The sequence below is a fragment of the Pongo pygmaeus genome, chromosome 5 (assembly GCF_028885625.2).
Source record: "Pongo pygmaeus isolate AG05252 chromosome 5, NHGRI_mPonPyg2-v2.0_pri, whole genome shotgun sequence".
Lineage (NCBI taxonomy): Eukaryota > Metazoa > Chordata > Mammalia > Primates > Hominidae > Pongo > Pongo pygmaeus.
In genome coordinates this window covers 132179161-132206248 of record NC_072378.2, presented here as the reverse complement: position 1 = coordinate 132206248, position 27088 = coordinate 132179161, and the positions used below count along the sequence as shown (strand labels likewise).

At 37.2% G+C, this 27088-nt stretch overlaps 1 protein-coding gene across 2 annotated transcripts in view; it reads right to left on the bottom strand.

Moving 5' to 3' along the window:
• Nucleotides 1–664: 664 nt before the first annotated feature.
• Nucleotides 665–27088, bottom strand: part of ENPP1 (ectonucleotide pyrophosphatase/phosphodiesterase 1) — an 84999-nt gene continuing 58575 nt past the window's right edge. For both annotated transcript variants that reach the window (XM_054492453.2, XM_054492454.2), the window contains 13 exons: nt 26046–26177; nt 23456–23487; nt 22570–22697; nt 21273–21342; nt 19753–19840; nt 18457–18626; nt 17029–17080; nt 15591–15745; nt 13173–13302; nt 11924–12004; nt 10617–10749; nt 8961–9123; nt 665–5450 (listed from right to left, as the gene is read on the bottom strand). In XM_054492453.2, coding sequence (XP_054348428.1) covers nt 5280–5450; nt 8961–9123; nt 10617–10749; nt 11924–12004; nt 13173–13302; nt 15591–15745; nt 17029–17080; nt 18457–18626; nt 19753–19840; nt 21273–21342; nt 22570–22697; nt 23456–23487; nt 26046–26177 — 1505 coding nt within the window. In that variant the 3' untranslated portion in view covers nt 665–5279. The remainder of the gene's footprint in view (nt 5451–8960; nt 9124–10616; nt 10750–11923; nt 12005–13172; nt 13303–15590; nt 15746–17028; nt 17081–18456; nt 18627–19752; nt 19841–21272; nt 21343–22569; nt 22698–23455; nt 23488–26045; nt 26178–27088) is intronic.

Sequence of the window (27088 nt, the reverse complement as noted above, 5' to 3'; positions counted from 1 at the left end):
CTATGTGAAAGCCAAAGTATATTCCATTCTGAGTTCTGAATTTCTGATATATCATTTAAAATATGTCATTTTAATTAAAATCCTAAAACTATCCCTTGAATCGAGAATTTACAGGCAAGTAAAAAGTTAAATTTAAAACAACAGCATTGAGTAGGATGAAAGAGGCTTCTTTTATGTTCCTTCCTTTTGACATCCCATGAGTATAATGCCTTTTCCAAGGATTCTTCCATTTCTAGTGGATTAAAATGTATTTCACGTATCTATGTGTTCTGGTATGAATATGATTTCTAGTAAACTTTTTTTGTTCAATAACTATAATGCAGAGGATAAATACAAAAATTTCACATTAAAAGAATCTATAGAAGTTCCAAGTCTGGTTCCAGACCATTCTAAACACTAAAGAATATACATGCCTGTCATTTGTTTTTACCTGGAAGTATGATTAAATATAATTAAAATACCAAGAACAAGGATATAGGTCACAGATCAGAAATGCTTACTCTATGAACCTGAAATGAACTTTGGATTTTTTCACCTTTCAACATTACAGATGTGGTTAACTGTCAACAACCTTTGGACTCAGTTTCATGTCTGCAGAGAAGCACCATCGCCCATGACCCTACCCATCCTGCACACACAAAGCCACAAAGGAAAGCAGCCAGAGTTCTGTACATATGTTTTATTTAAACATCCACATTTCTTAGCTTAGAGACAATTATATTCCGTACACTTTTCTTCTCTCTCTCTTACAATATTTAGACTGGCCAAAAACCAGGGAAAATGTCCTTGGACTGCAGTCATTATAAAATTTTACTTAATGCTTATGAGAGCACTCGTGTGATAAGCGTCAGCATGAAGTGTAATCACCACATTCAGTTTCAAAGTTCAAATGCCCATTCCTATGATGGGTAAACACCTACCATAGTGCAAAGAAGGAGAGTGATTGTGGGTAATGACAGAGGAGGAAAAGTGAAGGGGGTAACAGCTTCTTCCAGAGGAGGGGGTGGTCCCTGTTCCAGCCCATCTTGTCTCCTTAAACAGGAACGGCCAACAGGCCTAACAGTCCTTGTACTCTACGCAGCTACTTCCCCTGCTGGAACATGAGCATCTGCCTCCTTCTCCCTAAGGTTTGTCCTCTTTTATCTGATTTTTGGAAACGTTTTTAAGTTCTGCCAGGTTCTTTGTTCTTTCATGAATGAACTGATGGAAATTTCCTATGGAAGTTACCTACCTCACTTAAGAAGTACACAGTGGCTCTCGCCTATAATCCTAGCACTTTGGGAGGCCAAGGCGGGGGAATTGCCTGAGCTCAGGAGATCAAGACCAGCCTGAGCAACACAGTGAAATCCTGTCTCTACTAAAATACAAAAAGCCGGGTGTGGCAAGCGCCTATAATCCCAGCTACTCAGGAGGCTGAGGCAGGAGAATTGCTAGAACCCGGGAGGTGGAGGTTGCAGTGAGCCAAGATCATGCCACTGCAGTCCAGCCTGGGCCACAGAGCGAGACTCCATCTCAAAAAAAAAAAAAAATACTAAGGTGAGGCATGACAGTAGAAATCAGGATAGGCTGGACGCAGTGGCTCAAGCCTGTAATCCCAGCACTTTGGGAGGCCGAGGCGGGCGGATCACAAGGTCAGGAGATCGAGACCATCCTGGCTAACACGGTGAAACCCCATTCTCTACTAAAAATACAAGAAATTAGCCGGGCATGATGGCGGGGGCCTGTAGTCCCAGCTACTCGGGAGGCTGAGCCGGGAGGATGGCGTGAACCTGGGAGGCGGAGCTTGCAGTGAGCCGAGATCTCGCCACTGCACTCCAGCCTGGGCGACAGAGCATCTCAAAAAAAAAAAAAAAAAACAAAAAAGAAATCAGGATAAATAAAGGTTTCACTTTGCATCATTTGAAAAGCTAAGAACAGCCTTTATTGGAGAAAGTAGGATAAAGACATTACCATATATGTTCATGGGAATTTGCCATTCAAATTTACCATTCAAACTGGGGGAGTAGAGATCAGTCACTTTTGCCATCTTATCTGTTTAAAACTCTTTCAAGAAAAGAAAAGGAGGAGTCTCTTTCAAGAAAAGAAAAAAAGGAATACTGTGTAAGAACCACAGAAAAAAAGCTAAGTAGGAGCAGATGTGGGTGCTCTTTCCTTAACAGTCAGCATAGAATGTAGAGACTGACATTTTCTTTAAGAACAGATTATTATAACAAAGCAAGAAAAAGTATGTGTACATAAGTTGGTCACAGTGACACTTGTAGAAAATATAAGTAGCTGTAAATGGGAAAATGTCAAAAATGTTCCATCCAAGGAATGTTAGAAGGTCCCTTCTTTGCCTTGCTCATCTGAAAAGTTCCAATTCACCCTACAAGCCTTAGCTCCAAGGCTGGGAAGCCACTGCCGCTACTACCAAGAAGCATCCAGTGTCTCTTTTGTGCTGCCTGGCACCCCTCCTGTGGCTTCATGATAACATCTATCACTCTTTAGGGATCATTTACACTTCTGCTGCCTCTTCTCCCTAAGACAGAGAAAATTGTCACTTGTTCTTTTTTGTATTCTTGGTGTCCAGCAAAGGGAACAGACATCTATCCGTTTAATTAAGCTCTGCTAAGACTTTGAGTTAAATTGTGTATGTTTGTGTGCTGGAAAAATATATAAAAATCAGTGAGACACTTCTACAAAGACAGAGTAGACATTGTTCTGCTAAATGCATATAAAAATCCTGGATATTATACTACAACACAGCAAGACTCTGAATAGTAGAGAGAAAATAGGCTAGGAACATTGGGGCCCAAGGAACAACACTGCGATGAGTTCCCTACATTTTCTTTTCAGCTCATATATTTCCAACTTGGAGCTGAAAAAGTCAGCAACCTGGAAATGTCAACAAATGCAGGGGAAAAAAAAAAACCTAAAAGAGTCCTGCTCTCTCCTGCCAAAGGACCAGAAAAGGGCAGCCAAGCAAGGGTAAAAAAGGCTGTACTCCAACCAAACACCATGGAAAAAAACCATGGCCCCACCCATACCAGCAAATGCTGAGTGGGGAGTCCAGACTTACACTCTCACCAAGCTGTAAAGAGGTGCCCCAACTCCCTGACTTTGATATTCTTGGTATCCAGCAAAGGGAACAGGCATCTATCCATTTAATTAAGCTCTGCTAAGATGCTTTGAGTTAAATTGTGTATGTTTGTGTGCTGGAAGAATACAACTCCAGAGTGGTGTTGGAGAAGGCTGTGTAGGCTACGGGGAATTTCATTCCCACCTGGTGTAATGAAGCCCTTCCTGGTCACTCTGTCCCATAGCATTAGTGGAGATTCCCAGGGTGCTGCAAAAGGTGCCCTGCACATCCCAGCCAGGGAGGAATCAATAAAGACCTAATGGGAAACTGAATTCTCAACTTGCCCAGTAGTAACGAGGGGACCCTGTCACTCAGTGTCAAGGGAGCCTGACTGGGGAACCTGGACTCCTAGCCACACCTGGTAATAATGAGGCAGTGCTCCCAATTCCCCTGCTGTGGTGGTATCAGAGAAAGTTGGCTAAAGCAGAAGGTTTAAATAAGACCCATAGTCTCATAACATAATACCTAAAAATATCCAGGTTTCAATAAAAAATCATTCCACACACCAAGAAACAGGAAAATGTTTCTGAATGGAAAAAAGACCATCAGTAGATGCAAACAATGAGGTGACAGATGTTGGAATTATCTGATAAGGATTTTACAGCAGCCATCATAAAAATGCTTCAGCAAGCAAGTATAAATGCACTTGAAACAAATGAAAATGTATAAAGTCTCAGCAAAGAGAAATTCTCAGCAAATAGAAGATATAAAGAAAAACCAAATGGAAATTTCAGAAATAAAACATACAATAACTAAAATATAAAAATCAGGAATAAATGGGCTCAACAGCAGAACAGATTAGACAGAAGAAAGAATCAGTGAGCTTCGAGACAGAATAATAAAATTACCTAATCTGAACAACAGAGAGAAACAGGCTGAAAAAAATATCATATACAGAGCTTCAGGAAACTGCAGGACTGAAAAAAGAAACTTCCTAAATTATTAAATAATTTTGAGTTGCAAATTGTATTTTCCAAAAGTCTTTGCAGCTGGCCCTTAGGCTGTTAAAGAATGGTCATACGAAGGACATATAAAAATCTTTGGTGTACTGATATTATACCTAAATTGGATGTACATAGCCTAAAAGTTAATGCAGTCTTTGAAGGTTCACAGGTAAGGACAAAAAGGTACAGTCAAGGGAGTAAAGAAATCAAGTTCATTGTGTCATTTATCATGTCCACCAAGAAGATATGAGATGATGGGTGGCATGTTCTCTTCAATCTATGGAACTTCAAAATGAACCACTCAACAGAGAACGGCTCTGCTGCTGGTAGGGTAAGTCTTGTGCACAGAAAGAAACATTCCAAGCATCTCAATAAAAAATGGCACCTTGCATGCACTGACTGGTGCTCTGAAGTTTTGCCAAGATAAGGTACAATTTTAACAGTCTAAAGGGCCACATTTGAAGCCATCTTAAACCTATGTTAATTACCAGTGAGCAGGATGGGAATATTTTTCTTTTTTTTTTTAATACAAATACAAAGTAAGATTTTATAATAGGTAAGTATATTCAAAGATCGTCCCTCAAAGTTGAACTCGTTTGAACCATTAAATCTAAAGAAATCCAATCAAAAAATTTAAAAAAAAACACACAAGATTAATAATTTGGATTTTGAGAGGATATACAGCAAAGATTGAAACAAGGTCTCAGAAGTATTTTGGCTTCTGTTAATTTTTTTTTTTTTTTTTTGATTACAATGAAACTCCAAGTTAAAAGATATCCAGAACCACTTTAAAATTCTCGTAAAGATAGTCACATAACATGGGCTACCCCAATCCTACTATAAGTCTACTGTTTGCCCAATGCCATCAAGGTTTATTACCAATAGTAAGATTCAAATATCTGGTATCCAGACAATGTTCACAGCTACTTCTCCTTTAAGAGAAGCAGAAAGGCAGTTTTAGGTGTGGTCTGTCTTTATTCCCCCGAACTTGATCAATGTATACAATGCTTACACATTCAAATATGTGCAAGATTCAACAGGAACACTCTCCACTGCTGTGCTGAGTACGCAAGTTTCCCTGAGATGTCCGCATCACCGAGGGCTCCGTTCTAACTCTGGTCGACAGTTTCTGAACAATGCAATAGTGTAGATAGAGGACTATATAAAATATAAGGTTCTCTCAGAAAGATTCATGGTGTTCGGGGATAAAAAATATATCAGTCTTCTTGGCTAAAGGTTGGCAAATGTGTTTTCAACTTTAAAATGTCTGAAACTGGCTCTTTTCTTTGTTGATAGAAGCTGAGTCCAGTGATGTGCTCAACATCTGTGATCCGTGCTCTGTGTAACATTAACAGTTCTTCAACCCATGAGGATTCATGCTTCCCATGCTAGGAAAATAGGAAATATAAGAGAAAAGTTACCAAGAGAACACTCAGTTCACTTCTATAAGCGCTCCATCTCCCCAGTTTAATCATTTATGAGACTTCAGCTCTGAAGTGGAACATGCCACATGATTTGTTAGGCATCATCTCTCCTCTTGAGTAGATTTCCTCCTAATACATACCATACATGTTTGTTTAATTAGATGCATCAAGTTTGGGAAAAAGAAACTATACCTGGAACAAATGGTCCTGCATTACATAGGTTTAAGAAGCTTCAATGGTGTGGGGTTAAAAAAAAGTGGGAAAACAGAAATTACATGGCATGGAAAAGAATATGAGAATAATGTAAAGAATCTCACTCAGAATGCCTATTATTAAAAAGTCAAAAAATAACAGATGCTAGCAAGGTTGTGGAGAAAAAGGAATGCTTTTATACTGTTGGTGGGAGTGTAAATTAGTTCAACCACTGTGGAAGACAGTGTGGCAATTCCTCAAAGACCTAGAGGCAGAAATAACCATTTGACCCAGCAATCTCATTACTGGGTATATCCCCACAGGAATATAAATCATTCTATTATACAGATACATGCACACATATGTTCAGTGCAGCACTATTCACAATAGCAAAGACATGGAATCAACTTAAATGCCCAACAATGATAGACTGTGTGGTACATACAGGTACAATGATAGAAAATGTGGTACATATACACCATGGAATACTATGGTGTATATGGTCAATGATAGACTAAATAAAGAAAATGTGGTACATGTATACCATGGAATACTACGCAGCCATAAAAGATCATGTCCTGTGCAGGGACATGGATGGAGCTGGAGGCCATTATCCTTAGCAAACTAATGTAGAAACAGAAAACCGAACCCTCATGTTCTCAATTATAAGAGGGAGCTGAAGGATGAGAACACATAGACACATGTGGGGGAACAACATACACTGGGGCCTGTTGGAGGGCAGGGGGTGGGAGGAGAGAGCATCAGAAAGAATAGCTAATGGATGCTGGGCTTAATACCTGGGTGATGGGACGATCTGTGCAGCAAACCACCATGGCATACGTTTACCTATGCAACAAACATGCACATCCTACACATGTACCCCTGAACTTAAACTAAAAGTTGAAAATTTTTTTAAAAGAGGCTGGTTCTGTGACTATCTTATCAGGTAAACTAAGGAAAGTTATTTAACATATAAGTCTTGATTCCTTTATCTGTATCCTCCTCATCGGGTTACTTTGAGGATCAAACGTAATGATGTGTGCAAATGTACTACACAAATACTAGTTTTTATGAGAATGTGTTACCTACAAAGATGCATGAAGAAGCCCACGCGGGCCAAAGCCACACGCTAAGAACGGTGGAGCAGAAAGAGGGAAAAGTTCTGGGTCCCTAATGGTGCAGTTGACCCAAAGCGCCATCCAAGGACTGTGTGCAGCTGGACTTGCTGTTCCATGAGGATTCCCTGACTTGCTTAAGCCACTGCAAAGGGGTTTCTGTTATTTGCTGCAGAATCCTACTCTAATTGATACATCCAATGACAATATAATCTCTCAAAAGAAATAAAGTAATGAAGCAGGGAATAGCTGCATGTATCCAAGAATGCCCACAAAACTGACAACTTTCAGTGGTGTCAGATAATCATCAGGCAACCAACTGAAGTCTTGCTATTCTGTATTTAATTCTGAATAATAAAGGGAAAAATAACTTAATGAGAAATGTGTTCTATAGGAACAACTAATTCTGAAAGCTTATCATAGAAACAATTAAGGAGAGACATATCTTCATGAATTTTAACGATATATAGAAAGACTACTACCATCAGGGATGGCAAACGGATCATTGTATTCTACTCTTGGGCCCAGAGAAGAGCTCACTATTTTGTTCACTGCTGTGTCCTCAGTACCTAGAACACCTGATTATAAATATCAAAGGAATGAATGGCTGAACCAAAGTAGTAGTGAATGAATGAGTGAATACAGCACTCTTTCCTGCTGAGCTCATACTGGATCTCAAGATCCTAACTCCAGGTACCTACCACCCATTCATTGGAACTGGTATGAAAGCTACATCTTTTTGCAGATTCAGGTCTAGACTTACTTGGTGTCACTTCAATGAAAAAAAAAAAGGAAATGTGGGAAGTACTCTGAAAGAAAAATATTTTGGCTCACCATAAGGGAAAACTTAAAAATTGCTAAAATGGGCCGGGTGCAGTGGCTCATGACTGTAACCCTTGCACTTTGGGAGGCTGAGGCCAGCAGATCACCTGAGGCCATGAGATTGAGAATAGCCTGGCCAACACGGCGAAACCCCATCTCCACTAAAAATACAAACATTAGCTGGGCATGGGTGGCAGGTGCTTGTAATCCCATTTACTCGGGAGGCTGAGGCAGGAGAATCACTTGAGCCCGGGAAGCAGAGGTTGCAGTGAGCCAAAATCACGCCACTGCCCTTCAGCCTGGGCAACAGAGCAAGACTCCATCTCAAAAAAAAAAAAAAAAAAAAAAAAGGCCGGGCACAGTGGCTCATGCCTGTAATCCCAGCACTTTGGAAGGCCAAGGCGGGCGGAACACGAGGTCAGGAGATCGAGACCATCCTGGCTAACACAGTGAAACCCCATCTCTACTAAAAAAAAAAAAAATACAAAAAAATTAGCCGGGTGTGGTGGCAGGCACCTGTAGTCCCAGCTACTCGGGAAGCTGAGGCAGGAGAATGGCGTGAACCCGGAAGGCAGAGCTTGCAGTGAGCCCAGATCTTGCCACTGCACTCCAGCATGGGCACCAAAGTGAGACTCCGTCTCAAAAAAAAAAAAAAAAAAAAAGAAAAAAAAAAATTGCTAAAATGTTATGCAGTCTTGATGTCCCAATCTACAATGTAGATTTTTAAAATTCTGAGCAAATAAGATAATATAAAACAATTATTCCCAAACACACTGGGATGACAATAGGATAAGAAAGAAAAAGATTTTTTATAATTAAGTGATACACAGAAAATCTGAAATGTTGTCTAACAACTTTAATTTATAAGTGCTTGACACTTTGAAATTATAAATCCAGTTTTGAAATAAGAGAAAATCCATACTTTAGATAAACCTAGAATTTAGTGGTTAAGCCATACAAAGTTTGATTCTGATCTGATTTTTAGTATCTTTACCAGACAAAGGGGCCAGGCACAGTGGCTCACACCTGCAATCTCAGCACTTTGGGAGGCCAAGACAGGAGGATCATTTGAGGCCATGAGTTCAAGACCAGCCTGGGCAACATAGCAAGACCCTATCTCTAAAAAAAAAAAAAAAAAAGAAAATGAAAAATAAAAGCAGACAAGGGTAGTCTTTCCCAAAGATATGTCATCTTAAAAGATCAAATTTAAAAGCATCCTATAGTTTCAAAGTCCATGTGTATTCAAGAGTTGTGCTTTCTCTCACTGTAATGTCAGATATATGACACAAACAAATATGCGTATGTCTAGATTTTCAACATGCAAAGTAAATATACAAAAGCTTACCAGACAGCTCTCACTGTTATCAGTCCTGTGAGGCAAAATGAAAGCTAAGGTGTCTAGGTTTTCACAGTGCAAAGGAGTCTGAGATGTATCTTTACAGCTTGTTAGCACAATAAAGAAGTGAGTTGGAATCAAAATTTCTTGGTTACGGATGACTCTTCTTTTTCTGTAAAATATGCCAATATTTATTTTAAGAAAGAAAGAACTATCTTCCTTTTGATGAATATTTCAGTACAGCATGCTTTTAATACATATAAAAATCAAATTCAAGCAAATAATTAAATATAAGAAGCTAGTAATCACAATACCTCAACATACTCTGCCAGATTGAGAGTAATAATTAGAAGACAGGCAGATAAAAACACTCCAAATAATTTTTATTTTCTGTAGAAATTTATTGACTTTTAGAATTCTTTTAGTTCTACCTAAAGACACTGAAATTGAAACACTAAAGAAAAGAAAATGTCATTTTTGAACACCTACGACCAAGAGTGTAAACCATTATTGATAGTCTTAACTTCTAGGCCATTATAGACAAATAGTAGGCAGAGAAAGGACTGGTTAGGAATTTTCTATTCCAGCCCCTTCAGAGAGGACATGTTGTCATGAATTGTTTGTTCTAACTGGATTTTCTTCCTTAATAACTTAATTTTTTAAACTGCAGTATATTATCAAAGATGTCCCAAACATCTTTACCTCATTCTCCTATTTTAAGGCTGTGTTTGTTTTTTCAACATCTTTCAAAATATAAGGCAGTGGAATCATTGTTTTCAAATGTGACCTTATGTAGGAACATAATCTATAAAACAGATTTAAACAGAGGCTCTGGGTGAAGCCATGGGTAGGAAGCATATGCAGTTCTCTTCTTTATCCTCTCCAGTGCTACAGCTTCTAAGGCAGCTTTATGCCTCAAGGGAAAGTAAAAAAACTGTAACTTTACAAATTGATGTGCTCTCCGGTGTATTTTGTAAGTCACATATATCTAAGTCAGCCTGGGAGAGTAGGAAAGTTCTGAGAGGGGCTGAATCTCAGTGGAATCTCAGTCTTTTTCCTACGGACTTAACAGCAACATTGCTTCCCAAACTACTGTAATTATTGTTTTAATAAAGATCAACCAGTTTCCAAAATGTTCTTTCCCTCTCTTTTATTAAAAAAGCACCACTGATGGTTTCCTTCAGACGGTTGCTTTTTATCATGCCCCACCAGCCACAGTTGGGTAAAAGCTATAACATTCACCCAAGGCCACCAGACTCCGAGCACTACAGCTTTATAACCCTATTCATTCCTAGACTCAGGATATCTGTAGCCACACCATAGAGTTCTTCATCTTCTGACTCACAATATATTAAGATCATACCTTAACAATTAGCCACACAGAGATCTTAAATGAGTTCAGCATTTAAACTGAGCTCAAAAATTATTCAACTGAACTCAGTGGGTGAGAAACACTACTTTTTTACCTAAAAATATTTTACTGAACATTGAGCAAAACATCAAAATTAATCAGATATTTCAAGAGGCTTCCTGTGTAGTCAGAGGTGTCACACACATAAACATACGACACTGGATAAAAAAGGTTCTGTTGACTCAACTGGATGGTAATCCCACTTTTACTGGATGATAATTCCTATTTTTAAGAGTAATGAAATATGTTCTTACTGCCTCAGAATCTCTAAGGAATCATAACGTCCATCATAATCAAAGTCAAACACAGGACCACTGACGACATTGACACCATTTCTTTCTTCAGCATACTTTCGCAGTAGGGTGTCATGAAAGTAGCGCCATATAACTGAAACAAGATAGAAGCCAGTGTAGTTTCAAAAGAACAAGGTACCATGTTGACGTGTGAAATAAATTAACACCATGATTCAAAATTAGCATTTATAGTAAATAAAGATAAAGTCAAGTTTGGCTTCAGTCTTTGCTTTGTTTTGTTTTGTTTTGTTTTTTGTTTAGGGACAGAGTCTTGCTATATCACCGAGGCTGGAGTGCAGTGGCACAATCATAGCTCACTGCAGCCTCAAACTCTTGGGGTCAAGAGATGCTCCTGCCTCAGTCTCCAGAATAGCTAGGACTACAGGTGCACATCACCATGCCCAGCTAATTAAAATTTTTTGTAGAGACTAGAGACCAGTCTCACTGTTTCCCAGGCTGATCTTGAACTCCTGGCCTCAAGCAGTTCTGAGTTGGCCTCCCCAAAGTGCTGGGACTGCAAGCATGAGCCACCACACCCAGCCTTGGCTCTAATCTTAGTGTGAGGCCAAAAATTCATTGTTCAGCTTTGGCCTTTGAAAGGACTCACAGACAAACATTGAACCCAACTCTCTTTGAGGCATCCCTGAACAAGTACATCATGTTGAAATTGTGATCATATGTCATCATTAAGCATAGCAACATCACAAACACAAACAAGGCATATTATTCAGATTTCCTATTAATATCTGAAATATTAACTTTGAAATATTCACAAGTATTCTAGATATAAATTAGAGTAAAAACTCCTTATATGCTTATATTTTGATATTCTATACATCAATTTAAGTAACTATATTTTTATTCCTGTAAAAGTCAAATGCTGCAATAGTTAATGATGATGTAAAATCTATTCATTTGAAACAGACAATTATCGAGAACTTCCAAAAAGTTAAATAAGGAAGCCGAATGAAAGTTAATGTAAGTGTTAGCAAACTGTATTAGCTGGATAACTTTAGGAAGCGCATCTTATACTTTCTCACCAAAAATGTTTGCAAACAATTAAATACAAAGCAGAATGGATACTGGAATATATGATAATTCTAATATTTGTAGAATTTTTGTGTACTAGTATTCTCAAAGTTAAACCTTTAAGAATGTATTTGGTATTAAATCATTTACTTTAGACCATAAGTCCTATTACATATGAATTATGCCTATATGGGCAGAAATTCATTAAAATTATCAAACATAAAGTTAACATTTTTTACCTTGAAAACTCTGGTACATTGGCACTACATTTGTAGTAAGCAAAGCTTCAGAATATATTCTACTTGAATTTTTATTTAGTTCTACAAAGAGAAAAGAGGACAACATTTTCATTCTTCACAAATAACATAGGAAATTATAGTTTCTCATGGTCAGGGGAGCATTTTTAAAAATTAGCTGAGTACCATCTTAAACCTGTAAAACTTTCCCAAGTACAGGGTCAAGGGAAAATGTAATGTGTTTGATCAAGTCCTTTACAAAAATAAAATATTTAAGTCTTTTCAAGATGAGCATGTCAAAGAAACATAAACTTTAATAACAAGAGCCCCAAATTAAACATATTCAAACTTTATTGACCTCATTTCAACTAAAAGGAATTGTGTTGACAATCTTCTTTCCTTACACTTTTTCACAGTGAAAAGAAAAAAGAGAACATCTGGCTCCAGAACAACACCTGCTACCCAGAAAAAACATCACAGGATGTCTGTCTCGAAACACCGTACAAGGCTTCTCTGTATGAATTTGAGGCTTGGACCTCGTCTATTTTTATAATGCAATAGCCAAGCTCTGACTTCAGACACATACCCTGGGAACTGAACTGGATGCTGACAGTAGTTGAGCACCTGGAGCTTTCTGATTTTTGCCTTTAAGGCTGGCCCCAAAATGGCTTCTCATCAACATACAAATTTGCCATTTCAAAAAACAGAATACTTAGCTTCAAAAAAGCCATTCCCTAGAGGTTCTGGATCAGTGAAAAAGCAAGCATACGTAAGCCTCTACCTGTACCTACTTCTCTGACAAACGCATTTTCTTTTTAAACAACAAAGTTAGATCTCCTTCCTAAGAATCTTGATATACTCTTCCAACCTGATATATATATTCCAACTTCACAATATTCTCAAATTGTTTAAAAGAAATGCAGAAAGGAACCATGAAGTGTTCTGCTTACCATATCTGCACTAAATCAACTACCCTCCCAACAAAATTTTATAAAATTCAAGTTTTAGATGATTAAAATTTTTCCCTTGGTAGTTATAGACCAAATCTACAATTTTTCACCAATAAATAAACAAAGAGATATATATATATATATATAGCTTTATATATATAAAATATATATTATGTATTATATGTATTATATATAAAATATATATTACCCTATAATGTATGGTAGGATTTATAAACAAGAAAGAAAACAAAAAGGAGGAGAAGAGGATAAGAAAGGGAAGGTCAGGAGAGGAAGAAACTTACGTGGTGGGGAGAGGAACCCGTAACTCACTTTGGTGTTATTTTTATAAAATGAACACTTATGGACAGGACTGAGAGAAATTCTAAAGTCCTGGTAGAGACAGTTGGAGAAGTCTTCCGTAGAGAAACTGTCCTGAAGAACGAAATGAAAAGAACTCTCAGATATCAGGCACAGAGAAGAAAATTGCTTTATTAATATTTAAAGGTGAACTACATCATAAAATTATGAAGCTCTAGCTGTCAGCTCATGTTCTTCCCTATTTTTCCATTTTCCTACTAGTATATTCATCTTTTTTCTAACTAAAGTGTAAAAATGCTTTACAATATTAAAGATACTAATTGTCATATTTGTGCAAATATTTTCAGATTCTGCTATGCTAATATGAAATAATGTTTAGAACGTTTTTTATCTACACAATTTTAAACATTTATTTATTTTTTAATTTTTTTTTTTTTTAAGACGGAGTCTCGCTCCGTCACCCAGGCTAGAGTGCAGTAGCACAATCTCGGCTCACTACAACTCTGCCCCTCAGGTTCAAGTGATTCTCCTGCCTCAGCTTCCCAAGTAGCTGGGACTACAGGCATCTGCTACCACGCCTGGCTAATTTTTGTGTTTTCAGTAGAGATGGGGTTTCACCATGTTTTAAGGCTGGTCTTGAGCTCCTGACCTCAGGTGCTCCACCCGCTGGAGCCCCCTCAAAGTGCTGGGATTACAGGTGTGACCCACCATGCCTGTCTAATTTTTTGTATTTTTAGTAGAGACAGGGTTTCACCATGTTAGCCAGGATGGTCTCGATCTCCTGACCTCATGATCCGCCCACCTCAGCCTCCCAAAGTGCTGGGATTACAGGCGTGAGCTACCGCCCCTGGTCAATTTTAAGCTTTTATATAGTAAAATGTTGATTTTTAGAGATCTGAGTCTATCTTCCATAGCCAACTACACTGCCAAAAGTTGCTGGAGCAAAGAAGGACTGTCACTGAAGAGCAATGTAAAAACCTCAAGCATCGCGATGACTGTAAAGTCATGCATTTTAATTATATAAGAAAACTGAAAATGGAATCAAGGAACACCATAATTAAGGTATAAATATTAATAAATAGGATGGGGTGCCTATAAAAAATGGTGTAGACTGATCAATTACAAAGTCAAAAAATTTTTTAAGTGGTGTTTGAAGACAATATTGAAAAATTTTAAAAATCAAAGTTCAAGAAACTTTATATAAATATATGTGTGTATTATATATTTGTAACGTAGAAATTATATATGAACAGACATATCCTTATCTTTTTATTTGCCGTCTCACTGATTAGTAAAAATAATTTTATTTTTTAAATCAAACTGCTGCCCTCCACTATGCTCTCTCAAATCCCTTTGTCGTTCCCTTAGGGCATCCTGTACCTTGCCAGTCACTTTCAGTTTCAGCCCGGTTTAAAATTTCAATTCCACATAAGATCAAAATCTCATCTTCCCAGCACCATCTCCCTCACCATTCCTCCTTCTACCAGAGCACCCAGGGGGCCACGAGTGAGGGGAAGGCTGCTCTTATTCTGGGATATTTGCCCTCACTCCTTTCAAGGCCTAACTCCTCTGGCGTTGGTGGTGGGCAGGATTCTGGCCTCTCCCTGGTTTGGGCTCGTGTCTTCCTATAGATGGTACATGCAATGATGTTACTGAGCTTTAATGGCTTTGCCAAACAGTGAGGGCCCCCTTAGATTTGGACAGCTGAGGGAAATACTTGTCCTCACACAGCCATGTATTTACAAATGGGTAACTGACTGATCCTAAGGCTGATTTCATGCAATTATAAATTGGAATAATAAAATATTAAAACTGGGGTCAGGGAGGCAAAAGAGAATTCTTTTCTTTTTTCTTTCTTTCTTTTTTTTTTTTGAGATGGAGTCTCACTCTGTCGCCCAGGCTGGAGTGCAGTGGAGCCATCTTGGCTCACTGCAAGCTCCGCCTCCCAGGTTCACACCATTCTCCTGCCTCAGCCTCCTGAGTAGCTGGGGCTACAGGCGCCCACCACCACGCCCGGCTAATTTTTTTGTATTTTTAGTAGAGATGGGGTTTCACCGTGTTAGCCAGGATGGTCTTGATTTCCTGACCTCGTGATCTGCCCACCTCGGCCTCCCAAAGTGCTGGGATTACAGGCGTGAGCCACTGCGCCCGGCCCAAAAGAGAATTCTTTACTGCACAACCCTCATTTCATAGAATAAATCTGGTCTGAGTTCTCAAAGTCATGCAGCTGCTCAGTGGCAGAGCTTGAACTGGAACTGAATTTTTCTGACTCCCTCTTCAGTGTTCCTCTAATGCGGGAACTGAGTATAAAGCCAAGGTGAACAGTGAGAAACTATGCATTTAATGTTCTGCTTAATCGTTAATTTGAAACAGCCACACATAAAGAGGTGACAAATACTTGCATTTCTGTCCACAGTATAGGATGTCCAAAGGGGCATTAAGATGTCTTGGCTGTATCCGCTCATAAACTGGTGCTGGGAAAGAAGACAGATGGTGTTTTTCTTCTGGAGAACTCTAGGTCTTCCATAGGGTAAAGTTTCATGCTTAATAATTTTCTCTTGGGTCATAGGATGAAAATAAATGTAGTTAGTGTGCATTATATGATAATATATAGTGTGATACACTCATCTAATCCTTTCCTCTACTTATCATATTGAAGATTTACTTTTAACTCTTAAAAAAACCTGATTACAAAGGGTAGAAGCATAAACAAGACAAGTGAGGTTCACTGTAATTTTTGCCTATAAAGATTCTGAAATCAATGTAATATCAAGATACCATGAGGACACTATATGAAATTGCTAAATATTCCAGCTAATTCAAAGTTATATTACCAAAAATTCTTAAGCACTATTTTAATTACTTATTCTTTAGGACACACTCCAGAAAGCAAATTTTTTTAATGATACATGTACTTGGAAAGCAGAAGTTCAGAATTGAAATTATAAGACTAAACTAAATAAAACAATAACAATATAGATATTATTTATTGCCCTTTTTCCAAATGTCAAGTGCTTGGTACACATCATATAACTAATTTTTACATTTCCCTATGAATTAAGGTTATATGCCCATTTTACAGATGACGAAACAGCAGCTGACAAGGAATACTTTTTCCATGAACATATAGTACCTAAGCTCATATTCAAACCTGGATCTACTCAATTCTGAAAGTGCCATCATTCACTACAATACTTTGCCACCTTGGAGATATCAGAGATTTTCCTAACTCCAGCATTTACCTAGGGATTTTATAGAGACAAGCTTACATCAGAATTAATGCAGAATTTACCTCTTTATTCTAGTAGAAAAAAAATGTGTGCCAAGTAACTTGAGGCTGAGAGAGTGTATTATAGTGACTCCAAACATTCAAGTCATAAGTGAAAAATTTCATCAGTTGTCTGTATATCCTTGATTTTTGGTCAAAAGTGATGCAGAAATAACTTTAGATCAATAAATCAATATATAACCTTGTATGATTAACTAAGAACCAGGTGAGATAGAAACTTAGGTATTTCAAATGGGAATCTGAGTCTCTATTATCAACTTATAGAAATCGTCAAAAATTTTAGAACACCTCTATCATGTTCATAAAATGTGATTCAGCTTCCACTAAATACATTACATACGATATCCACTGCAAAATATCTCTTCTTTCCTTATGCCTAACAGTCTAAACTGTCAAGCAAAGAAACTTCTATGTTTCATCATGTAGTCCTCCAGACCTCCCTTTATTTTATTGGTTATTCTCAAATAATACCCCCAAGCCAGTTCTCTGCATTTCACACTGATGAGAAAATGCCTGCTTCACATTCCGAGCTTGAGTGTAGCATGCCTTACCTTCTGCCACGGTCAGATTGAACTGTGTCTGAAAATCCTCAATCGGCAAAATCTAAAAAAGGTTATAAAACTATTTTTAAGGACTGAGAGACATGTTTTAAATTTTGTAACATAGAACTGCTATAGATTGATTATTCCAACATAGAACAAAGATCATTTACGATAGTCTTGTATTAGTGGATTTTTTTTTTTTTTTTCTCTTTAAAGGCAAGAGTCTTGCTCTTTCACCCAGGCTGGTGTGCAGTGGTGCAATCATGACTATCATGACTCACTGCAGCCTTGGCCTACTGGGCTCAAGCAATCCTCCCACCTCAGGCTCCCAAGTAAATAGGACTCCAGGCATATGCCACTATGCCCAGCTAATTTTTTTAGTTTTATACAGACAGGGTCTCACTATGTTGCCCAGTCTGGTCTTGAACTCCTGGTCTCAAGCAATCCTCTCACCTCGGCCTCCCAAAGTACTGGGATTACAGGTGTGGTACACCATGCCTGGACAGAAGTTACATGTTTGATGAAAAGGACAGAAGGAGAAGAATGACAGTTGCAAAAGACAAAATTGTTAGTATAAGCATCACACCAGTAATTAAAAAATTAGAATATGATTGCTGCTTTATAATTCTCATCTATATACCCCAACAGTCTTTCTTCTATTCTAACTCAAGTCTAAAACAAAATGTAAAGCATAAAATAAACTACTCTCCAAATTGCTCTCTCTCTCTCTCTATATATATATATATATTTTTTTTTTTTTGAGACAGGGTCTCGTCCTGTTGCCCAGGCTGGAATGCAATAGTGCGATCTTGGCTCACTGCAACCTCCGCCTCCCGGGTTCAAACAATTCTCCTGCCTCAGCCTCCCGAGTAGCTGGGATTACAGGTGCCCTTATGGATGTTATCAATTTTGTTCATAACTTGTCTAGTATTTTTATCTTTTTATAATAACGACATATTAACATGGAACTAAAAAAGGACAGTGTAGTATATTCATTTCATACCAAGAAATCTTTTTTCTCCCTACATTTAAACAACCTGAATTGTATTTTTTAAAAGGTACATTGTGATTGGTTTACTACGTGCTCATGACCTCACTGCTAGAGTTAACAGCACAGATTCCCTAATTCAGGATGCTCAAGAACTGAACTAGACTTCTCCACACCTGCACCCAAGTCAACTAACTAGACTTCACCACACCTGCACCCAAGTCAAGTCACAGTTCCAAGGAATTAAAAATAGAGCAGAAAATGCAAAAACTAGAAAGAGAAAAGATATATTACAAAAGATCTGCATGTGCCCCCTAGAATTAAAACATATGTTTACCTACCCCCACTCCTAAATTCTAATTTGATTATTAAGTATTTTTACAGCACATGCTATGCAGAGGGTGCTATCAAACCATACATACTGGACCAAACTTCTTGACGATACTTACTGAAGGGTTACATGAGCAGCCAAGGTTATCTCTGGGGTTTCTTGTGAAGGGGCACTGTACCAGGGGGTGCACTTCTTTGGGATGCTTTGGCGTATAAACAGGATTCTTTAGAAGGTGGTTAAGACTTCCACGAGTTCCGTTATTAGGAGCCGGTGTCAAATTCAGTAAATCTGCATAATTTCAAGATGGTAGAGTTACTTAGATGTTTCAAATCAAACAAATAGTAGACTTGTGCCATCATCTTCACTTTTTTAAAACCAAATACATGAGTCATTTACTCTTTAACTAAAATAAAAGTATAAAACTCTCTTGGGTTTTAGAGTATTTAAGACTAGGTTATTTTTAATAGAAATACTGATATGTATGCTGTATTTCACTACAAAATTTCTGATATTTAAAGCGCACAATAACTACAGTCACCACCTGTTGAATGCATATTTTATGCCAGTCATGGTGCTAACATATTTTCTTATTTATTCCCCAAAACAATTTTATAAGTTATCATCAATATTTGGTAGATGAGTAATCAAAGTGTTTCACCCAAGTCTCAAAGTTACTAACTAAATGATCTAGAATTCAAAACCAGCTTCGTCTGAGTCTAAGACTCATGCTCTTAAATGTAATAACAGCAAAACTTATGTAGTAAGCACTTACTATATGCCAGGTGCTGTTTTAAGTATTTTAGGATATATTAACTCATTTAAACTATATAGACTCCCACTAAAAGAATTATACTTAAGACATATTTAAGGTTTTGCAAATGCCTAGGACCATTATCAGAATAAGAAACTAATATTTAAAACACAGTGCTTCACCATAAAAGGACTACTTCAGAAGGTACAAAGTAAACCAAGAATCTCCCTAATGGGTCCTCCTTCATTTCTACAACCTTGACATTGACCTACATTCAACTATTACGGCTACCAGAAGTTCCACAAGTTTTGTTCACCTTTCACTGCCCTCAATCTCTTTTTTCTGGCTTCTATCACTGCTCTGAGTCAAGAATCAAATAACTAAGCCGAGGGCCTAGCAAAGTGCTGGGCACTGGGGGTGTGTAGACCACCCTGCTGTAAGTGGTGTACTTTAACCAGCAAGCAGCCTAGTGGAACAAACAGATAAGTAATAAGATGACATGTTCCCCACATTTCTTCAGTGAGTCTGAGAGTCAGGAACAAGGTAAAAATCTGTCTTGCCTCACCACCATCTCCACAAAGTTTCCTACAATGTGACCTGCTTCTGATAATTCTATTTCAGGTCTGTTTTCAGAAGGGAAAAAAGCCACCTGTTCACACTTACCACACATTAAGTTATAGACTTCAATGTTTTCAAAGGTGTCAACCTCAATGCCATGCCTGAATCCAGGTCCATAGCCAACAAAGAGGGCCTAGATGGCCAGAAAAGGAAGTTTATCAGTGCATTTCAGCTGTCTACAAGTTGGTCCAAAAAATTCTGTCATCCACATTGTACATATACAAACTGGTTATGATAAGATAAGAGGAAAACTACCACGCTCAGTGGACTTTGTGAGAAATATAGTTTTAACCCTTACACACACATAATCTAAGGACATCTAGGATAGGTCTCTTAGTTTTACTACAATTCTTGATTTGATAATCAGAACAGAATGAATGATAACTTTTTTTTTCATCTATGACATGCAATATAAACCCCACCCTGTCCACCTTACACAGTGATGCAGGGATCAAATTAAATAATTATTGTAAGTTTATTTTGAAAATGTTAAAGTGCTGGGTCAATGTAAGATATTATCCTTCTTAGAACATAAGTGTGATACTTTCTTATCTATATCACTGGTTTTCTTCAACTGTAAAGCAATATTCTCAACAGAGCACAAAAATATGAAAAGTAATTATTAGAAATATAATAGGAGATATGTCATGTGTTTATGAAACATGAATATAAGATTTTATTAATTTTTTAACTTTTATGAATGTAGGGGTATGAGTACAGTTATGTTACATGGATATATTGCATAGTGGTGAAATCTGAGCTTTTAGTGTTATCCATCACCTGAATAGTGTACATTGTACCCAATAAGTGGTATTTCATCCCTCACACTCCTCCCACCCTCCCACCTTTGGGGAGTCTCCAATGTCTGTTATTCCACTCTGTATGTCCGTGTTTGCCTACCGTTTAGCTACCACTTACAAGTGAGAACATGTGGTTTTTAGCTTTTTGTTTGAGTTATTTCACTAAGGATAACGGCCTCCAATTCCATCCATGTTGCTGCAAAGGACATGATTTCATTCCTTTTTATGGCTGAGTAGTATTCCATGGTATGTGTGTGTATATATATATATCTCTCTCACATTTTTAATCCAATCATCCATTTATAAATATTTAGGTTGATTCCATGACTACTTCTGTGAATAGTGCTGCGATAAACTTACGAGTGCAGGTGTCTGTTTGATAAAATGATTATTTTTTTTTCCTTTGGGTAGATACCCAGTAGTGGGATTGCTAGATTAGGGGTAGTTTCATTTTCATTTCTTTGAGAAATCTCTATACAGTGATCCATAGAGGTTGTACTAATTTACATTCCCTTCGACAGTGTATAAGTGTTCCCTTTTCTCCACATCCTTACTACATCTGTTGTTTTTTGACTTTTTAGCAATAGCCAACGAATATAAAACTTTAACAAAATTCTTTAATGTTCAAAGAAAAACAGCTTTATGAAAGTATGTTTCATTAATTCTCATTCAAGACATATAATCACAGTCTGTTTTTAAGTCTAAAACTTTGCATATCATTTTTTCTTTAGATTTAATCCAATTAAGTATAATAGGTTTACTCACTTGCATATTTGAAAATATATTGTCAGAGCCATGAAATCCACTTCCACAATATTTCCTTTCTGCGGGATTCCTAATGTTGACATATATGAATTAAAAATGTAAAGTCCTTTCATAAAACATAATTGATAATCATAACATTATTTTCATTAATAAAAAGTAGGTAACTGTTTTGTTAAACCAACACAACGGTAAATAAAACCACCTGGCTTTGAAAAGCATTAAGAAGTCACCTCTATCTTTTATTTCATGGACAAATAAACTATAAGCAATATAGTAGACAGAAGAAAAACCACTAGCATCAAGACAGAAGTGGTTTTGAACATTGGCTGTGTGATTAACTACCTGTGAATTTAGATAGATATAACTATCTTCTTTGATTTCAATTTCTCATGTTGGTTATTTGTAAAAACTCAATGATGTAGCCTAAAGAAATGCTTGCAACATGGTGTTTAGATATTTACTAAATATTAGTTCTCTCATGAAGATAGGACCATTTCTCCTTTCATTTTTTTTTTTTTTTTTTTTTTTGAAAACTAAAAGCCCAGCTCTCCAATAGGAGTAGAGACAGTATAATTCTGTTTACTGAATTTTGGTTCACTGCTTAGGTTTTGCTTGACAGGGGTATGTATCATGACTAGCTTCTTGGCAACCACCAAAACAGTTAATGAACAAGTTGTGAGATATTAACACTATTAACCATCCAAATAATTTGCCAAACACACCAATAAACCAAAGTTTATTGATGGATTAGTATAAGAAGAATGAAAAAACAACTGTGTATAATGAAGATAGTTACTCATTATTATAAAGTAAAGTGCTTTTACCAACTGTTGGCTGGGCTTTGGAGGCACAATTAGACATACTGTAATGTGCAGAAGACATGCAATGGCAAGTGGTAACAAACGTAGATTATAAGAAGTAATCAATATGGACATGAAAAGCCAGAACAATGGTTCTTAGCCAAGGATGGTCTGGGTGATCCTTCCTCCCCAGGGGACTTTTGGCAATGCTGAGGGACATTTTTGGTTGTCACATTAGAGAAGAAGTGCTACTTTCATCTAGTGGGGAGAAGTAAAGGATCCTTGTCAAATATCCCACAATGTGCAGGACAGCTCTCCACAACAAAGAATTATCTAACTCAAACATCCATAGGCCAACATTAGAAATCCTGGCTTAGAGTGAAGAGAATCATACTTATACAGTTTTCACATAACAATATTGTTAGAAAGGGCCCAATGGTTACCCTGAATCACTAACCGATCAGGCTAAGTTTACCTGGGAGACTGTCAGAACTTACAATGCAAGTTGCCACTGAGGGTCCAAATAGAATGTCAACGGCTCAATTCTATCACTCTTAGCAAAGTGCAAACGCTTAGGTAAGAAATGTTTCAGGTAAGGTTTGAAGTGCTGGTTTGGTTCCCGGCACTGAAATTGCAAACAGCAAAGAAAAACTATTATTTCCCTAATATTTAAAGTGTCAACTTTTCTTGAAATTGCTTTCTAACTTCATATGAAATTTTTTTTCACAAACATTTCATCACCCGGCCCAATAAATCAGATGAAAAAACAGCTAAAAGTTCTTACCACTTATATAATGTACAAGGTAAATCTTCCAAACTACTTGAAATATTTAGAGGAAATCATAATTATTACTGCATAAAAGCCCCAGAACTCAGTGTCACTAGATTACATTCAAGTTACCACTAATGGTTCTATTTTCAAACATCCTTGTAAGTGCAATTGTAAGAGTTTTCTTGCAGACTTAAAATGTATGAGTATAAAATGTAGTATAGATAACTCAGCACTAGTATAGAAACTTATTTTTTAAGGCATAAAAAAAGACTGGAAGGAAATATATCATAATGCTAATGGTGTTTATGGTGGTACAGCTACAGGGTTTTTCCTTCTACTTTAAAAATTATTTCTTGTAAATAGTTTTAAAATTATTTCTTCTTCTCATATAAATTTTATAATGCCAATAGATAAATTCTTAAAAATTTTTCAGACCTGGATTATGGGGATACGACCTTAAAGATCTTTAAACTACACAGCATTTCCATGTTGGCCCAGATTACTAAAATATTCTAATCCTTCAATCCCAATAATAGATGCTGAAACTCTTCTCTCAATATATATTATACAAAACTAAAAATAACTAGATAATGGAAAATAAAGATACTCACAGAAAGATTTCGGGCAATGCCTTCATAGTTAACTGGAGGGGAACAAACATAAGAATTAATAGTTGATTGTATACTATAATTAAAACATAATACAAAAATATAGAATGTCAGATCCAAACTCTGTATTTAAATACCAAGGCAGGTTTTAAAGAGATCATTTAAGTCATTACATTGTAGCCACTGAAAGGAATTAGACAGACCTTTAGGGATCACCCTGTAATGACACCCATGATATAGTGTCATATTGTTAAAGGGAAAGACAAGTTACAGAACATCTACCTATCCATCCATCTGTTAACCCACATATCCATTCATCCATCTAACTATCCATCCACCTGTCCAACCATCTTTCCATCCAGTTAGTAACCAATATCCATCCATCCCTCAAAGTATCTATCCATCTAGATCTGGTATGGTTTCACTGGGTAAAAATAAAAACTGTATGTGTTTTGTAAGGCTGTGTTGTACCTCTAGTTCCCTAGGAAATACTCAACAACAAAAATAATTATTCAAATATCTCAATTATCCGGGAAGACATAATCCAAGCTTAACAACAGTTGTTTCTAGAGAGGGGAAATGAGTTGTCAAGTAGGAGGACTTCAGGTGGGAAGCTGTTTTTTTTACTTTGTGTACCTCAATATTCAATGATAGTTCTAGAATTTTCAAAAAAGAGGGGTATAAGGAAACTTCAAAGAGACGGCAAGTAGACTAATTTAAAAACTGCATTTGCATAGTATGCCCATGGATTTACTTAGGTACTTTCTACTACAAATCAATAACTGTCTAGCTTTCTAGATTTTATTTTAGCCAAACATCACATAAATTTGAGAAAATTATCCAGATAAGAGTATACATTTTATATACATATATATTTATGTAAAGTGACATACATATATAGTTTTTGCTTTAATTTGGGAAACTTGAGGGCCTGAGATAAGGGTATGGTACAGCTTAGCTATCCCATCCCAAACATCTCTGGAGACTGCTATTGCCTGTAGAGCTTTTTTTTTTTTTAGATGGAGTCTCTCTCTGTCACCAGGCTGGAGTGCAGTAGCGCAATCTCAGCTCACTGCAACCTCTGCCTCCCAGGTTCAAGTGATTCTCCTGCCTCAGCCTCCCCAGTAGCTGAGACTACAGGCACATGCCACCACACTCGATAATTTTTGTATTTTTCGTAGAGACAGGTTTCACCATGTTGGCCAGGATGGTCTTGATCTCTTAACCTTGTGATCCGCCCGCCTCAGCCTCCCAAAGTGCTGGAATTACAGGCGTGAGCCACCATCACGCCCAGTCTATCTGTATAGTTTTTATAACAGGTTTTATAACAGTCATGTACTACTTTTCTAAATTAAAAAAATACGAATTAAAACTTGGTATTAGGCATATGCAGCCTGTGCTTTGTGACACTGTGTAAATATATCTGCATAACCATTTTCCTGCAGTGAAATCTATCTTCTTCATTAATAGTCAATAGTATCTATCTATTGAAACATATCTACCAAATAGCCCAACCTAACCCAATTCCGGTAATTGCCAGAAAAGCTTATTCTCTTTCTGTTTCAAAGTTAACTAACTATATCAAAAAGACAAACAAAATTTGCTCTACACATCTGAAAGTTATAATGGATGGTAATCAAAAAGAGAGGGAGGTAACAGAGGTGGAAACAGTTATGAAATACACTTGACTGGCAGAAGAATAAATATTTTAAAACATCTTTTGGCAATTTGTGTTCCACATGTGGTCAAGAGAAATGTGAAATTCATTCTTCCCTATGTAAAAGATACATTCTTTATTGTTTCTGAAATGATTTAAGGGAGGACAGGAATCAATTGCCTATAGAATTAATCATTTCTGCCAGCATTCCTCCTCACAACAGAATATTAATCCCAAACTAAGTAATTTTAATAGAGTGTCATTAATTAAACTTGAATAAAGGTAGTTGGATTTCTCTCTTAAACATTTTTTCTAGTATAATCTTTATCCTGACACACAAGTAAAACACACACTTCAACATAAAATTGCACTAAGCTCATCAAATATTATGCTTAGTCCATGAATAACCAATAGGTAAGTTGTGTTCTCGCATCATCCAGTCCCATAAAATCCATTTGTGTACGAAAGCTCTGCATTGGAGATTTAATCATAAAAAAATTAACTCTGATTCCCTTTAGTTTAGAGATATAATGATTTAAAGGAAGGTACTCTTTTTTTTTTTTTTTTTTTGAGACCAAGTCTCACTCAGTTGCCCAGGCTGGAGTACAGTGGCATGATCTTAGCTCACTGCAAACTCCACCTCCTGGGTTCAAGCAATTCTTGTGCCTCAGCCTCCGGAGTAGCTGGGATTACAGGCAGCCACCACCAAGCCAGGCTAATTTTTGTATTTTTAGTATAGATATAGTATAGTATCGTATATGTATTTTTAGGGTTTCACCATGTTGGCCAGGCTGGTCTCGAACTCCTGACCTCAGGTGATCCACCCACTTTGGCCTCCCAAAGTGCTGCGATTACAGGCGTGAGCCACCGTGCCCGGCCTAAAGGAAGGTATTCTTAATATGACCATATTCAAAGTTATCATAGAGATATACTTACATGAATAGTATTTATCTGGGACATCAGAGGGTCTCAATCGAGCTGCAGGTCCATAGATAACTTTAATATTTTTAACATCCCCCAAATATTTATTCAGATATATGTATTTCTTACAACTGCCTTGTTCCATGCCTAGGAGAAAAAAAAAATCCCAAAACATGCTGTAACTTTAACAAAAGATTTAATATGCAGAGCAGAATGTTTTTCACTTCCAAGGTTAAATTCATTAAACATGGGTGTAGCACTCATATTAGTTGAACATCTGATAGGTAAGACAATTTCAGCTGTACCTATCACTTCACTTTTTTCAAAATCTTTTCCGTCACCCAAATTTTGTTTAATGTTTCTTCTTATTTATATATTACAATATCATTATGTGAGCAAAGGAGAATGTCTTATCACATTTTTAGACTGACTGTGAAAGCCCAGTTATTTGCCCCAAACCACCTAGGATATTAACTGGGAGTGTATGTGTATGATTCACTCTCATTCCAAGACTGGAGCTTCTTTAGCATGTAACTTCTTAGGACTGCTTCTAAACACAGATTTCTATAATTATTTCTGAAGCAAAAAACAAGAACAAAAACAAAAAGAACCTATTTTCTATTTTCTGTAGGCACGCTGCTCCTATAGTCCCCAAATGGTACACAAGCGTGTTACAAAGATCAAGGTAAGTAAAAGTGAAATTAAAATATTATCAAAATTAACATATAATGCTTCTAAAGTCAGATTTATCATGCTAAAGAAAATTGAAGGCTGGTCACGATGGCTAATGCCTGTAATCCCACCACTTTGGGAGGCAGCGGTGGGAGCTTGAGACCAAGAGTTTGAGACCAGCCTGCTCAACATAGCAAGATCCCATCTCTACCAAAAAAAAAATTTTTAATTAGCCAGGTGTGGTGGCACATGCCTGTAGTTCCAGCTACTCAGGAGGCTGAGGTAGGAGAATCACTTGAGCCCAGGAAGTTGAGGCTGCAGTGAGCTGTGATCATGCTACTGCACTCCAGCTTGGCTAACAGAGTGAGACTGTCTCAAAAACAAAA